Source organism: Panicum virgatum, chromosome 1N (genome assembly GCF_016808335.1).
Source record: "Panicum virgatum strain AP13 chromosome 1N, P.virgatum_v5, whole genome shotgun sequence".
NCBI lineage: Eukaryota > Viridiplantae > Streptophyta > Magnoliopsida > Poales > Poaceae > Panicum > Panicum virgatum.
Genome location: NC_053145.1, coordinates 21599942 through 21617214, shown reverse-complemented (window position 1 = coordinate 21617214; position 17273 = coordinate 21599942). Strand labels below are relative to the sequence as shown.

The window sequence follows — 17273 nt, the reverse complement described above, 5'->3', positions numbered from 1 at the left end:
CCTTATAATTAATTGTTTAATTAGTAAATTGTACATAGATAATTAAATAAAATTTGATTAAGGATCTACTTCAATTTTATAAATGCAAATATAACATGAGTTAATTATAATCAAGGATATTTCTTTTAAATGTCCTTCACATGTGGTTTCTAACTAATACAAATGAAGCTCATAGTTTCTTTTGTTAACACAAATTCTTCCAATAGTTGTTTCTTTTCAATCTTAGCTCCGTTTTCCGTGTTTTTTGCTTTCTCGTAACCGTAGCAACGAGCCCTATCTTTCTGTATGCTCTTTTAAACATTTTCTTTTGTTTTGATGTATTGTTCTTAGCTATACTTGTTGTTTGTTTTGTATATGTTTGCTCGGTGATTGCTTCGAGTAGAAGGATCGTTGTTCGAAGCTTGAAGAATCAAGAAGCTTTGTATGAGCAAGAGCTGAAGACCAGTAAAAGTAGCTTTTCATTGGAGAAAGGCAAGTGACCCTAACCATATTTCTATCCATGCTTATTTACAAGAATATTTTGTTTAATTGGAACATGGAGAACCACCCAGGAAAACAGTACAACCACAGTACTATATGGCTCTAGTCTTGGCTAATTAATTAGAAACTCTAGCTTGTGATAGTCTTACGGAAAGGGCAAGAGGGGATGCATCGATAGGGTATAGGTCAGTCCTCTTGGGGTAGCAGCCATTGTTAAGGTGCTGACCAGTAGGTAGGTTTATGCTCTACTTTGACTTGAAATCTTAGCGGGTTGTCACTTGTTAGGGAATCTTTGTAAAGGCCTCGTAGCGTCTCTATGTGATCACATCTCGGTAGTGTGGTATTGTGCCTAGCTAGCACAGCGTGGTTGGGTTCAAAGTCCTTCAGAAGGTTTACGTGTTATGGTGAAAGTGTTCAGCCTCTGCAGAGTGTAAAACTGATATATCAGTCATGCTCATGGTTATAAGCGGCTTGGACCCTCACATGATTAATAAACTTAAAGATGGATTGAAATCAAATTCTAGTTATTTCTTATAGCCTTGTGTTGATGGTTGTTAAGTGCCAAATATGACCGTCAACTATTACCTCTTACTCGCATATTTGTATCACTAACCTAGCTCCACAGTTGTTTTCGAAGATTTATGATTTCAGGAGCACAAGTCCGGAATAAGAATAAAACACGACGAATACACAGACAGAAGTCACAGACGAACGTGTCCTACGTAACACAAGCAAAGGAGGCCCACAAACCAGACCAAACCGACCAACCAAGCCCCGGCATCGACCATCTGATATCAGGACCCACCAGGCAGTGTACCATAGAAGGACGGTGGCCAGAGGCGGCAGGGGGGTTCGGCCGACCCCACCTGTAAGCCAAACAGGCTAGGTTTTGGCGGGAAGCCTGATCTTATCCTCCCAATGGCGGTTTGGCATGTTTCCATACAAGGAGATGGTGGGACAGACCTCTCAAGCTATAAAAGGGGCCTCCCACGACTCTCACCACACACACCACTTGAAGGCCTCTCTCTCACTCTCATTTGTGACTTGTACTCCTTAGGGTAGTGAAGCTAGGCTAGTACTTCATCTTTTAGTGAATCCAGTCGTCCTCGGGGTCGGCGAGCAATCCTCGGCCTCTGGTATGGCTTTGTATTCCGACTTTCATTATGCTATTCATATTGAGTTCGTTCTTGGCTATCTCGCTATGTTCGTAGCTTGCTTAGCCTTGATCTGTGCTTTTATCACGTTATACTAGTTGCTTGCTTAGACCAGATGATCTGGATAAGGATATCGGTTCGTTGTGCTTTCGGGCTTGTCTTAGCATCTTACCTGTCCATCCGAAGGGTGGGGAACCCGGGGGTGCTAGGGTAGTGACCTCATATGCGGGCATGGTACCCGGGTATGCGGGATCCTTCGGATATGATGGTGCTCCACGGTGTGACTGGGGTAGACCGCAGGTGGTGACAGCCCTGTCGGTCCGCCGGGAAGCTGCTTCTCGGTTAGCGTACTCCCCGACGTTCGGGTATCGTGTAGGAGTTCATGCAACGATGAAACGGGACTAGATGTTCTCCAATGCGGATCATTCTCCCCGATGTCCCTAATTTCCCGGCACCTGCAGCTCTAAGTGACTAACATAACTTATCTGCTAATATGAATAGTATACTAGGAATCTTTGTCTATGCTCCCACTAACCTTAGGATTGCTTGTTTATTCTTTATTCATGAGAGTTGGCTATTCTGTATGTGTCACATTACCCCTAATTATTCTTTATTTATCACTTACCTCTGTATAATCAGTGGTCTGCATCTTACTTCATACGTGTCATGGTTATGGAACTAGTAAATAAACTTTACACAACCTAGCCATCCCTTGGGAAAATATAAATAACGATACCCTGAATACTTCCGGGTGAAATGCTACAACGGTATATCCGTGCGCTTGCGGATCTTTCTGTAAACGTTAAGACATACCAACACTAGCATTTCTGGCGGCGTTGCTAGGAACTAACCCCTCCTAGTGGCAACGCTAAGAAATGCCAATACCTTGCTGAGTACCAACCATAAGTGTACTCACCCTTGCTCATTGCTGCTAAGAAGAGAAAGTTGCTATGAAGTCTTTCGAAGATGATGCCGTGTTCTAGGCGTACGCAACCCCTAGTCAATTGCTTGTGTAGTTTGAAGCCTTCGTTTACAGGATAAGCTGTATAACTCGGGTAGTCTATAATTGTTTTAATTCTCTTTTTCATGATACTGTTACTGATTATTTACTTATAATGTCTCTATATGTACGAAACTTGATCCTGGCATACATATAGCTATGCATTTGATTTTGTCCTTAAAACCGGGTGTGACAACGGCGCCCTCCTCCAGGTCAAAAATTTTGTCCCTACGATCTTTGTTCCGGTTAAGCTTCTGGATGGTCTGGAGTTGGTCAGCGATCTTCTGGTTAGCCTGCTCCAGCTGCTACTCCACAGTCTTCTTATACCCTTCAAGATTGGCATTAAAACCACAGAGTTGTGCACAATCTTGAAGGGCCTAATTTCTCTCCCCTATGAATCAAAATATCAAGATATTAGACAAACAAGTCTACGCAAGAATCAAGCAAAAAGACAGAGGAAAGGGTGCTTACTCTTCAGCTGAGCAACTTCATCATGGCGGCTGGTGGAACCAGTCACGCTCTCGTGACTGGCAGCCAACTGCTTCGCGAGTGCAGCAATCAGATCGTCCTTCTCCTCGAACTCCCGCTTGAGAACTAGAAACTGTTGGAGTCGCTCCGACTTGATAGCTAGAGCGGACGACTTAATCTGAGACCTCCGAGCTAGTTTCTGCGTGAAAATAGCATGAGCTGGTCATCAGGACAAGCTTTGACGCAAAAGAATTAAACACCTCAAAGAAACATTACCTTATGATGGTTATAAATTCACTCCAGCGAGTTCTGCATCTCCTTCAAGAGGCATTCCTCTAGAAGATCGTCATTAATGAGTCCATCTGGTACCTCATTAGACATCTCCAGAGGGACTACCCCTGGAGCTTCATTTCCTGCCGGCTTCGCAATCGGCTTCGCCGGCAGCAGGCACCTCCGGGAGCAACCACCTTGGGGGCTTCGAGGTCCACATCCTCTGTCCACAAGTCCGGTGCTTTTGGAAAACCAGAGGGTGGATAATGGAACGAGTCCATGGCCTCTACCTCAATAGAGTCCGATCCAGCCACACCTAAGACTGGATCGGTGGAAGGCCCCATCCCCAGCGCATTCACTTCATCTATCGCCTCCTCCTGACCTGAATCGGTTGGACCAGGAGAAGGAACAGCAGTCCGAGCTTTCGCTCCAATAACCATCCCGGATGACGCAGTAGCCGAGTCGTCCGCCCGACCTCCCATAGAAGTAGTCGACGTGGAACCTCTCGCTCGCCGCGCCGGCAAGTTCAAGTTGGTAGCACCTCTACAAAGCAGCCAAAAGGTTAGAAAAAGCAAGGTCATAATGACTAACTACAAGACCAAGCGAGTAAGATACTCACATACTTGCCCTCTTCACGACTAGTATCTTGGGAACTTTCAACCCCCTCCACGACAACCCAGAGCTGGTAGTAGGGGCGACTGGCCTTGTAGTAGCAGCATCTGTTGATGCCGGGACTGAAGTACGGCCCAAAGTACTCAGACAGTTCACTTCGCCAAGCGGGTAATCGTGAAAATCATTCTGGCCCTTCTTGCCCAGAGAGCCAGGAAGCAGGGGATCACTCTTGAACACACTCACATCGGCCTATGGGGAACAAGTATAAGAATAAAGAGTTACCTGAATGAAACAATCAATCATACAAAAAGTAGTCGTGAGGTGAAAGCAATCTTACCCCCGCATGAGGATTAGAAGCCTAAAAAACTGTGGGCACGTAAGGAACAGTGAGCTGATCTAGAAATATGCTTTGGAAGACCCTGAGCCCAGCTTCACGGTCAATCGACTTTGCAGATAACCGATCAACATCTTCAGTCCCTCGGTCCTGGAAACCAAAATGCACATGCCTCTGCAGTGGCTGAATCTAGCGTTGTGTATAGTTTAGAACAACGGAAGCAGCCGTCACACCCATCTTTCGGAAGCAGACAGTGCGCTCCTACGATTCAGAAACTTGCACAGGACGCTCAGTAATGGATCCAATATACCAGCCCCTCAACCACTCAGCTGGGTCAGCGCTAAATCGAGGAAGACCAGTGGAAGGATTTCTAATATAAAACCAGTCGTTGGGCCATCGGGGGCTCAACGCAATCATGGGCCAAACTAGGTACTTCCCAACTACTTTCTCTTGAAGTTCCAAATGAGCGCACCCCACTCTACCCATCCTCTCAGAAAAGGGGAAAGTCACGAGTTTGTACAGGGTGCGGAAGAACTCGAAATGAGGCTCAATACCAAGGAAAGCCCCGCAGAGGTGCACAAACACAGATATGTGTGGCACAGACTGCGAAGTAAATTTATGGAGTTGGATCTTATAGTAATAAAGAATCCCCTCCATAAAACTACTCACAGGCATTGAATGCCCGTACTCAAGAAAAGAGGCAAACAAAATGACCTCAGAATCTTTGGGGGCTGGAAAATCCTCGCCCTCGGCGCTCCGCCAGGGGCATTCCTCCTCTAACCGCAAAAATAATCTTTGTTCCATGATTTCCAAATCTTCGGAAGAGCACTTACTTTGTGGCCATGCATGGCGTATTCTCTGCTGACTACCTCTCGTGTTTCCTTTTCTCCCCCTTGCTGGAGTCTGTGGGCTTCTCCATCTTGACCTTCTTGAGAGTCTCTGATGCTCAGGGGCTGCAGATGCGAAAGAAGCTCGCGATTTCACAGACCGGATCAGGAAGGCAAGAAGGCGGCGGCGGAAGAAAGCGACAGCGGCCAAGACAAAAGACCAAGAGTCACTAGATTGAGATTTATAAGTTTCGCTAGTGGCAATGCCGTAAATATAGGGAATCCCGAAAGGCCGGACCCCTACTTGGATGCTGATTAGGTCACAAATTTCGGGAACCCCATCCTTAAACCGTTACCAAAATACGCCACGATACTCGCAAACCTTATTTCCAAACTTTGGAAAAAGGGTAAGGGGCTTGGGGGCTATCAATGCACTAGAAATCAATTCAAAATCATTTTTTTGGGATTACATTCCGAAAGAGGAGACCTACAATATTAGGGTATACAACAACTCGATCCTGAAAACCAGGGTAAATTACATAGAGTACACCGACTATTAGCCATTACAAAGCTTTAAAGCTTGTTATTCCTAGATTGGGAATAAGTATACTCATATCTAGGGAGAAAAGGTTTCAAGCGCAAGGAGGCAGATTACAGTAAGAGCCTTGCAAGTCCTCTTCTTGCATCTTGCAAAGGAGTTTTTCCCTTCTCCCTGAATATGTTGCAATAAGATCCAGTCCCTTTATCGGACATGTCATTTCTTGGGAACTTCCATCCTAGAATACCCAAGAGTATGACACAACCAGACCACTGAGCTCCTTAAAGTTTCTTCCACCCTTGTCCCTACAGGTATAAGACGCCCAGGATGGCAATGAGGGGAACTGCACGAATGAAGGTCTAGGTAAAGAAAACTATCCTTGCTGCTCGCGGGTAGTCTTCTAGCATTAGCTGTTGGAAGGAAACTACTTGTATTTGGAGGACGAGAGCGACTTAGAGAGGAACACCAATCTACAGCCATGCTCTCCTTGGAAGAATATCGCCCAAAGAACCACAACGATCTATTTATAGAGGCTGAAAGACTAGTAGAACACAGCCCGTGACACTACCGACACAAAAGTCACGGGCACATATGGGCAGATTCCCGAAAGATAGTAATTGACACGTGACTACAAAAGAGCACTACAAACAACCGCTATCTTACTTCGAGGAGGTGTTTTCAGGTCTGGTCGATGTGGTGTACTTATCTGAATCACTTTTTTAGGGAGTATTTACGAAATAAAAGGTCATTTAGGTACCAGATTCAACTTACTTGTTCATGCCACTGAAGCAAGATAAAAGTCACGAACTTAGATCCTTAATTCCAAATCATGGGATTTAGAGTCAAGTTGCGGGGGCTGCGGGATATGTGTCATAAATGATTTACTTTTTAATCCTTTTAAGGGAAAGCAAAAGACTGAAGTGACCCTCAGCCTAATTCTTCGATTCAATCTAAGGCTCGGGGGCTACTCCATATGGAGTGCGACTACTCGCCGCACCCCATGTTTGAAGTCTTCTGAAGATTTCAAGACCACTCGAGCAGGAGCACCTCGTAGCCTCATCATAGCTCATAAAGTACTCGAAAGATGTGATCCACATGGAGTTCTAGGAACTACTCGACGGCTTAGTAGTACTCGAAGATCTGCGACTACTCGGCTATGAAGAGCTCGGGGGCTTGTCAGACCCGGGACCATAGGATATCTCATGTGGCACGGTCGTGTGTGAGATATAGGGTAGGAGGTATTGTGTATAGCATGTATCCACCCGTATCTTGTACCAATCGAATTAGATGGAAACTAGTCGGGATAAGCTCTAAGAGATAAACAGACTTAGGGTTTATCTCCTAGACATTATAAGGGCGAGCAGGGACCCCTTCCATTCATCTAGACATTAGCCAAATCCCTAGCGCATAGAGACTTCCTTTCTATGCACCCCAGGCAATACAAACCACACAGAACGTAAGGTATTACGCGGTACTTGCAGCCCAAACTTGTCTAATCCTTGTGTTGCTTATACCATCATGTTCTTGATCTCGGCGATCCCCCACAATCATCTCTCTACCTAAGGGTATCCCTAGGTAGACGTGATGGTACAACACCTATGTAAACCTCACCCAAGTAATTTGGTGACTCTCCTCACTCAAATTTCCTTCTTCCCTATCTACACCTTTTTCTCCAACTCCGGCGAGCAACTCCAGCGAGGTTAGGGTTTGTGTTTGGGTTTGGAGTTGCTGGGGGGCTGCTGCTCACCGCCGGCCTTAGAAGGAGGGCCAGCGACGGTAGGTCGGCCGGACGGTGGTGGTGGTCGTGGGGGCGGCAAGGCCGGCGGTGGTGGCATCGCCATCCCGGTGTTGACGGTCTAATTCGACCCATTTTGACCGTCAACTCGGGCATGAAAACCATGCATAAAGAAGGAATAAATTCTAGCATAGGATTAAAAACTAACAAATTCCACAGATGTGAAAGCATCTAGGCCCGTAGATGCTACATGGTAAGTTTCGGTGATTAGTGACGATGTTTGTGAATAACGTGTGTTTTGTAGCGATCATTGTTTAACTGTTAAAGTCGCAAATGAAAGGAGACCCCTCAAAATCAACATTCAAAGTCATGGACTCAAATTCACCAGGCTAAGGATCTTTCTAGACTCAAGTGTCACAAGGAGATGGACACTTGATTTAGTATAGGTTTTATAGTTTTTAGTTCATGGCCGTACTATTAAGGGGGGTTCTAAGTGAGTAGCTTGACCATTCAAGAGTTGGCCTTAGATTTCATGCACATTTGCTCAAGATCAACTCTAGACAACCAAGGAAACTCAGAAAAATACTTGGAAGCAGAAAAGATCGTCACTCAAATCAACTCCAAGTCAGAAAAGCTGAAAACAGAGAATCCAGTGGGTTCGGATTATCCGAAGCTGTCAAGTCAGATAAACACTTCAAAGAACCCGGATTATCCGACCCTATTTAATGCTTGTCGGATTTTGAGTCTAGCATTACTCAGAGAGCATGTTTTCAGGGTCTGAAAATTGCTAGTTGCTTCGGATTATCCAACGTGGTCAAATGAGAGCTTCGGACAATTGATCGGGTGATTCTGCAGAGAGCTTGTTTTTTCAGTTGGTTTTTCACCCTGTTGATTAGGATGATCCGACGTGGGCTTCTTATAGAGTCGGAGTAATTGTCCGGGTGAATGATCTATGAATGTTGGATGCAATTCAAATATTTAGTTGAGCCGGATCATCCGACGCCTTGATCAGACACAAATCGGATGAACACGTCGGAGTGATTACATCAGCATTGGTTTAAACTGTAACGGCTAAACTGGAAAACCAAGTGGGTTCGGATGATCCGACCCAGCTATGTCGGATTATCCGACCTGATCAGCTTTTTCAGAAAGTTTGCAACGGCCACTTGGTGATCTCTAACCTATTTAAGGAGGTACCTCGGGTCTCTTCACTGCCTTTTGAACCCTTGTAGACCTGAGGCCACTCCATGAGCTGAGAGAACACATCCACAACTTGAGATCAAGCAATTCAACAAGAATTCAATCCATTGGAAGAGTGCAAGTGTGCTAGAACCTTAGGGCCAACTGAGTGTCGGTCAAGTGAAGGCTTATAGCTTGTTACTCTTGGTGTTTGACGACACCTAGCCGGTCTTGGTGATCGGAGGCTCTTGGTGAGCTCTTGGAGGTTGTGGGAGCCCCAAGAAGAAGAAGTTGTACACGGTTTGAAGCCCGCCATTCCAGAGATGGAGAAGGGGTATTCTTAGTGGATACTTGCTCTTCGTGATGCAAGAGAGCGATACCCTTTGTGGGTGCTCCAACGTGGACTAGGGGGAGCGTTAACTCCTCGATACCACGGAAAAAAAATCCGGTGTTCTCTTGTCCATTCTCATTTACTTTCAAGCAATTTACTTAGTTGTTTTTCAGTTCTTGCTCTTTGCTTGTTTGTTGAGACTAGGACTTGCACTTGATAGTTTGCTTCATTTGGGCTAGCCTTTGCATCTTAGTGTGATCTTCTTAGGAAAATAGTTTTGTTAGTGTGCTTGCCTACTTAGATTTCTCATGTTAGTGTGCTCTAGACTTTAGGTCTTTGAACTATAGGCTTGGGCACCACTAGAAGTAGGTTAAGGACTCGGTAGAAATTTAAAAAGTCCCAATTCATCCCCCCCTTCTTGGGCCACGATACTTTCAAGATGCTAGTTTGAAATTGTATGAAGGTGAAATTGAGCTAAAAATGAAGCTAAGTGGCAGCTCATCATCACATGGATCAAAGGGCCCACTAGAGCAATATAATCGACATTACAGAGGCTTAGGCACATGCCAAGGTCAATGGGACCCACCTGGAAGTTTCCTGGCCAAAGGCGGTGGCCAGGGTGGGGCCCACCAATCAGCCGACCACCCCGGTCGGCCGACCAGTGGGTCCCATCACCGAACTCTAGCCTTTGCGTGCAGCTTCCAAGAAGGTTCCTTAAGTCGGTTTGGAGTGCCTCCCCTACTGCAAACGCCAGTTGATGACCCCACAGCTCCTCCCTATAAATGTGAGAGGGGGGCTAGAATATGGACACACACATCTCACACCCCTCCTCTCATCCTTCACTTGGAGCTTGGAGTTCTTCCTAGGAGCTTAGCCAGCCTAGGAGGTCAAGGAGAAATAGGAAGAGAGTGAGGAGAAGCCGGGGGAAGTGCCGTACCTGTCGGCACTCTTCTCCACTTGTTCCTCGACAGATGCTTATAAATCTGTAAGTTCACAGTCTGTATTTGTCTTTCAAGTTCATGTTAGTAGTTTCATGCTGTTTACTGGATTGAGTGTCTACTAGTATATAGTAGTTATCTCTAGTCCAAGCCTCTTGATAGAGACGGATGTTCTTGGCCGAGACTAGAGCTAGTAAACGATAGTGTAGGCGTGGTGGTTAGGCTAGACTTTATCATTCGATTGTTGTGCCTCTCACAGTTTGTAGAGCTAGCCTGCAGGTGGTGACAGCCCTGTTTAGTGCTATCGTAATCCTCCACATTCGGTTGCATGATAGACGCCTTACACTACAAGGATTTGGCCCTTTTAGCACCACTTGTTTACGCTGTTGACGGTCACTAACGACCAATTCTGACCATCAACTCCTGCACAAAAAGGAACCACAAAGTGGAATAAATGCTAGCATAGGGTTTATTTATTAACAAATTCCACATATGGTGCTTGAGAATGTGTACAGGTGGTTTTGAACTAATTTTGCAGGTTTCAAGCACACTTTGGCCCGACATAAATCGCAGAAATTATCAGAGCACCGATTCAGGCTCAAATGGACCAAGTGTAACCCAAGAACCTAGTTCAGACCACTCAAGACAGGCCAAGCCTGACTGGGCTAGGACAAGGAGGCCCAGGACAACCTGCTAGATGAAGCTGGGGGCGGTTGGCCCACCTGGCAGGCCGACCGACCTACTGGTCGGCCGACCTGGCCCATGGGCCCCACCACCTCATCCTCGACACGTGGCGCCTCCCTGCTGGTTGTTTAGGTCGGTTCCAGGTGCTTCAGCCCGTGGCTCCCTCCTATAAATACAAGGGGAGGGGTAGAGGAATGAACACACAACACATCACTCACCTCCAAGTGTAGAGCCTCTCTAGCTTGTGTTTAGTAGGAGTTTAGGAGTAGAGGTACTCAGGAGGGGTGCCGGCAACGATGCTCTGCTCCAAATTGTACCTCTACGAGAGTGAGGGAGATAGTCAGGGGATGTGCCGGGCTTGTCGGCGCTCTTCTCCGCTTGTACCTCGACGGATGCTTATTCGGTTGTAAGTGTTCGGGACTTTCTTTGCTTATTTAGAACTAGAGTTTAGATCGCAAGTTATCATCTCTACCTTATATTAGTTGATGTGTATGCTAGCGAGTAGCATTTGACTCTAGAGTTGAGCTCCGGATAGAAAAGGATAACCATGTACACCTCTAGAGTTAGTAGGGAAAGGCGTAGATGTGGTGTCTTGGTTGGACTATACCACTCAGTTGTCTGATAGTCCCACGGTTTGTAGAGGTAGCTGGCAGGTGGTGACAGCCCTGTTCGAGCCTTTTAGTAATCCTCCATGTTCGGATATTGGATAGAGCACATATTGGAACTATCGGCTTGTATAAGCCGGTCGATACCTTTAGCTCGAAGTATAATGGCGACGTGATCTCTTTTTCTAAACATAGATTCTAGATCTTAGAAAGTCCTCTCTTTTCTATCCTCCTACACCAGTGTGTGTCCTTTGATAGCCTGAACCCGTAGGTAGTGTACTCACGTTCCCTAGTGTATACAATACCCTGGAATACTCTTGGGTGAAAGCTACAGTGGTATCCGTGCGCTTGCGGATTTTATTCGTGATGTTACAAAATACCAACATACACAACACCACACATTTGGTTGCAATATTAGGTTTTATGGCAACTAACAACATAATTGGTAGCGACATACGGGCCTTATAGCCACCAAAATATTGTGTTGTGTTAGTCATAAGCTCTGTTGCAAGAGAGAGGCACTAATGCTATGGTGAGAAAGGTGGTTGCAAGTACGAGTTCCTATTGCCACGACTAATGTTGAGTTGTGATATTATTGATTCCATGTTGCCATAGGTAGGCGTTGTTGCCACCACTAGCAAGTTGGTTGCAAGTAGCTACGCATATGGCCACGATGTAATTATGTTGTCTCAATCGTGACCTGCATTGCAATAGTTGTTGCTTTATAGCATCCAACAAAGGATTAGTTGCAAGTAGTTGTGAATATAGCCACGATGAAACTGTGTTGCTTTAATCCTGCCTGCATCGCAAAAGATCTTATTATTTTGCATTGGAAAACTTATTCTTGTTGAGACCGCAACATATGTGACTACATTTGAGTATATTTGGTTTACAGAATATTTGTATTACCACTAAAATTTATTCGTGGGCATTATTACATACATATGGGTGGGCCTAACGTAAAAGGGATGAGGCCGGCTAGCCAATAGGGCGAGCGGTCATTTTTCTTATTTAACTAACTATAAAATATTAGAACTATTTTCTAAAATCAGTTGCACATAAAAATTAATATGCACCATGTGGCTAAGCAAAAATTGTTAAAAAGGAGAAAAAGCACAGATGCAAGAATCTAACTAGCAACCCACCATCCACACCTGACGAGCCAAACCACTACAACCTTGTTTTGTAGATTGGTGGCGAACAAACATATATAAATATTTTTAATCTGTAATCTTGAAAATAAATTCAGAAAAATAATGGCCCAAGGGGGGAATCTGGGTCTAACATACACTCGCACAAGTACATTTGAGTTACATGCTAATAGGTATTGTACCCAAAACATGAGAGAACGTAAGGTATAAATAAAGTTAACTCCCCCTCTTAAAAACAAGGCTCAACACCCAGGCTGTAACAGTATTATAGCTGCCTGTCAGAGGAACATCTGATGACTCTGAAGCCTTTAAGCATTTGGAGATATCTCAAAGCTGTTGTAATGGCTTAATGGAAACTGGTGCTAAGAGGTAGTCATGTCAAGTTGCAGCTGCACATATCAGACTGAGAAATTAGCATGGAAAATCTGACCGTACCTTATTTGTCAAAAAAAATCTTGTAGGAGAAAATGCATTTCAACAAATTAGTATTTTACTTAACTCAGTGTACAGAAAGCATGACGTTGTATTTTTTTTCTCAATTCAAAATCAAGCAGTATAGAAATCTTGATGTTCCTTTTGCACTATGGCACTATGGCTAGCTGTTTAGCTTAAGATTTAACATATAAGCCAAAAAAAGTGTGGATATTATTTTGTCATGAACAAAGCTTCAAATCAAACAAAAATTGCACACTGCATGAACCAGTCATCAATTAACAAAAAAAAATTCACACCAACACATGTGTATATAAATATATGATCGTGAACCAAGCCTTTAATTAAAAAAAACATCACAATACATATAAAAACACATTTATGCAAAAAACTCATCATCCTATCCTTGGCCTAAAGAGTTAACAGGTGCAATATGTCCATCGTCGATGTAGGTGTCATCATTATCATCATGTTCATCAACTAAGTCATCATCATTTGGTTCTGGCACAGGTATAGCAGTTTCAATGATGCTAGCATCTCCGGTCACTCCTTGGAGGTCATTCCTTGTCCAATTTGTCAACTCTTCATGTTGAGTAGAAATGTTCATGGTCTCCACACCGATGTCGAGTGAGTCAATATCAATCTGTCCTTGTTGTTCATTCTCTTCTGGTTCTGGCATGGAAAACAAAGTCCTAGGCTTCATTCTAACAACGCTGCTCCAGTTTGATTTTTTTGCACATTTGACATAAAAAAACCTGCTCAACTTGAGTCCCCAGAACATAAGGATCATTTACATATCGACGACAAGTTGTATCAATATCTATAATCCCATATTGATCATTACTATACCCTTTACTTTTGTTCTTAGTAGCAGCAGGAATGTCGTACCAATCACACTCAAACATAATGACTTCATTTTCTCCAGGGAAATCTAGTGTGATTATCTTTTTGAGGACACCATACCAATCCATATTGCCCATATTATCATCACCCTTCACTAAAACTCCAGAATTTTGTGTAGTGAAGTTGACCTCTGTAGAAGCCGTGCGAAAAAGGAAATCATGAATGAAGCATCTGTTGAAAACACGAGCCAGGTAGTGTGGACCCTGAGAAAGGGCATATAGCTCATCACTAATCTTCCCTTCTGCATAAACTACCTTCATCTGCACTCAATTCAAATAAATAAATAAGACAATTGCTACATTTTTGTGACATGTATATGACAACATTACTGACCTTACGTTCAAACCACCCAACAAAATGCTCCCTATGACGCTTATCAATGCCATGTGCACTTGTTCTTCTCATCAGCTCCTTATGCTCACTATATATTATTGGTTGGAACAAACAGATTACATTAGTGCAACATTAGTTATGACAAATATTCTGCTCTTACTTATCTATTATGAAAAGATACGAAAATACAAAAAAGGTGGTAGAAACTGAATAGCTTACTTAATCCATGGAATTGCCTCATCACAGTTTGATAATATGTAGTGCCGCATCTGCAGCATGTCAAATCTTGAAATATGCTCAATTTTGCAACCTTTCTTACTGTAGTCGATGCTCCCAATTATGCTAAGCCCAGCTGGTGGTTCATTCACTGCGCTGCTCTCATGACGGGTTGGGCGATTCAGCTTCATGTCAATGTCTTCTAGGAAGCGAGAGCAAAATGTCATGCACTCCTCTGAGATATATCCCTCAGCTATTGAGCCTTCTGGTTGTGCCTTGTTTCTAACATATCCTTTAAGTGTACGCAGATACCTCTCGATTGGATACATCCACCGATAACACACTGGTCCTCCAATTTTAGTCTCCTCAGCTAAATGAACTGGCAGGTGCATCATAATATCAAAAAATACTAGTGGAAATATCATCTCAAGCCGACATAAAGTCTCAGCAATTGAAGTGCTTAGTTTTTCAATGTCACCTTGCACCAGCTCCTTTGAACATAGCGCATTGAAAAACCTGCTAAGCTCAATCAATGGTCTAGCAACATCTTCAGGCAATATGTGGTGTGCAACTAAGGGTAACAGTTTCTGCAAAATAACATGATAGTCATGTGATTTCAGTCCAGAAACCTTGCAACCATTGACATCCACACATCTCTTTATATTAGATGCATAACCATCAGGCATCCTCACTCCTTCTAGGAATCTACATAACATGATCTTCTCCTCCTTGCCTAATGAGTACAGTGATGGTGGCAAAGTATATCGACCATTCTCTAGCACTGGATGTTGATCCTGCCTTATCCCAAGAAGTTGCATGTCAAGCCGTGCCTTGTCACTATCCTTACACTTCCCATCTAAGTCAAGCAACGTCCCAATTATGCTCTCACAGATATTTTTCTCGATGTGCATAACATCCAAATTATGCCTTACAAGCAATTTTTTCCAGTAAGGCAGCTCAAAAAATATACTCTTCTTTCTCCAGTTGTGCCACCTACTCTCTTTTTCACGTTGCTTCCTCTTTTTTGTGGCTGTCCCAAATTTTGGTTGCTCAAACCTTTCATATTGTTGTAAAACTTGTGGACCAGTCAATGGCACAGGTGCCTCCCTCATCTCTACCTTGTTGTTGACGCTTTTTTTGTTCCTACGCCACCTATGGTTCTGAGGTAGAAACCGCCAATGACCCAAGTAGCAGTGCTTCGACCCGAATTTCAACCATAAGTAGTCTGTATCTTTGTGGCAATATGAACATGCAAACTTTCCTTTCGTACTCCAACCAGATAGCATGGCATAGGCAGGAAAATCATTTATGGTCCTTATTAGAAGCGCACGAAGAGTAAAATTCTTCTTTACCTTCGCATCCCATGTTTCAACACCTTTTACCCACAATTCCTTCAGCTCATCAATCAGGGGCTGCAAATAGACATCAATATTCATTTCTGGTGATTTCGGCCCTGGTATCAACATAGACATCATCCAGTATGGTTGTTTCAAACACAACCACGGAGGCAAGTTGTAAGGGATTAGGATGACAGGCCATGTAGTATATGAAACATTCAACATCCCAAACGGGTTGAAGCCATCAGCTGCAAGACCAAGCCTTACATTGCGAGGGTCCGATGCAAAATTCTTATACTCGCCATCCACATGCTGCCATGCCAATGAGTCTGCAGGGTGACGCATTTTCCCATCACGCACCCGTTCTTCCTTGTGCCAACGCATCAGTGAAGATGTTGATGCTCTCATATACAATCTTTGCAAACGAGGAATAAGTGGAAAATAACGAAGGATCTTACGGGGAAAAAGCTTTTTTCCACCACCAGTGACAACAGGATCATCCTTTTCTGTACCCACAGTATCTTTCCACCTAGACTCACCACATGTTGGACAGCTATCCATTTCAGCATAATCCCCTCGAAATAACACACAGTCATTCACACAAGCATGAATCTTTTGGTAGTCGAGGCCAAGATCTCGAACAACCTTATGAACTTTTTCCAAGGAAGTTGGGATACAATGGCCAGCAGGAAGCACAAGCAAGAACAAGGGTAGTATGTGTTCCAAGCCACTGTTACTAATACCATGCATGCACTTAATCTGAAATAGCATGACAATGAAAGAAACCTTTGTAACCTCCTTGCAACCTGGATACAATTCTTTCTTTGCCTCTTCTAGTAACCGATAAAGTTGTTTTGCACATTCACTTGGCTCTTCCTCATCATTTCCTCTAACTTCTCCATGTATAACACCACTGATCAGTGAAGAAATCAGTTCATGGGAACTATCTGCATGCCCTCTTGTGCCTTCATCAACACTGTCCCTCTCAACTAAAGGTTGACCATTACCTTCTCCTCGGATGAAACTATCATCAAATCCTCTTTGTGCCACGTGAGTTTGAACCTCTTTTTTAGTCCGATAAGACATGCAACGGCAACGAGTACACGGACATGGAGCAGTTTCTTCTTTAGATGTGCCTCCAAATATACTCTGAATATAGTTTTTGAATCCCATTTGCCATTCAGACGTAAATCTGGACATACGCATCCACCTCCTATCTTCATCTGACATTCTTCACACTGTCAAAGATCAAAGACAACACAATCTGTCCAAAGAACCACTACCTGCAATAACCATGAAGCAATATAATAAATAGCTATTAGATATCTTTAGCGGACAAACAATTTTGGTTGCATAATTTAAATAGTTAGTTTACTAGATTCATGCCCGTGCGTTGCTATGACACATAAATTTTTTTCTCAAATAAACAAACGGAACATAGGAAAAGCATCCATCGTGCTGAGAACCAGACTGAGGACAAAAACCAGCATGTTGTTGCATAAAAGTTCATTAGGGTGTTTGGGGTCCAATACAACTAGCACGCTCAAGCAACTTCAATCCATGTAGAAAATATACAATTAATACAACTACAAAGCAAGCCAGGAAAGATTTGAAACTGCTAACATAATGTTATGGCCTCAATTAATATTTATATATATTGTCTGATATCTAATACGCGACACTGATTTAGATCTATGTAATCTAAACTAAAGACAGATGGCTGAAACATGGTTTTCAATATAATAG

The 17273-nt window shown here is 43.7% G+C and overlaps 1 protein-coding gene and 1 long non-coding RNA gene across 2 annotated transcripts; both read right to left on the bottom strand.

Annotated features, from left to right (window-relative positions):
* Window positions 1–2512: 2512 nt before the first annotated feature.
* Window positions 2513–5512, bottom strand: LOC120655512. Its single transcript, XR_005667556.1, has 3 exons — window positions 3379–5512; window positions 3106–3301; window positions 2513–3025 (listed from the first exon to the last, which is right to left on the bottom strand). It is a non-coding gene; the product is annotated as an uncharacterized LOC120655512 (long non-coding RNA).
* Window positions 5513–13138: 7626 nt separating this feature from the next.
* On the bottom strand, window positions 13139–16088 carry LOC120653425. The gene is made up of 4 exons (XM_039931175.1): window positions 14194–16088; window positions 13975–14062; window positions 13595–13901; window positions 13139–13410 (listed from the first exon to the last, which is right to left on the bottom strand). Exons 1-4 carry the CDS (start codon window positions 16086–16088, stop codon window positions 13139–13141), a joined length of 2562 nt encoding a protein of 853 aa, XP_039787109.1.
* Window positions 16089–17273: the final 1185 nt, after the last annotated feature.

What these genes read in the sequence shown, in the direction of transcription:
- LOC120653425 (XM_039931175.1), bottom strand. Translation starts at nt 16,088, where the DNA reads ATGGATAGCTGTCCAACATGTGGTGAGTCTAGGTGGAAAGATACTGTG. An exon ending in GAGGCAATTCCATGGATTAA is followed by an intron (nt 14,063 to 14,193) that starts GTAAGCTATTCA and finishes AATAATATATAG; the next exon opens with TGAGCATAAGGAGCTGATGA. An exon ending in TGCTGCTACTAAGAACAAAA is followed by an intron (nt 13,411 to 13,594) that starts GTAAAGGGTATA and finishes TTTCCATGCCAG; the next exon opens with AACCAGAAGAGAATGAACAA.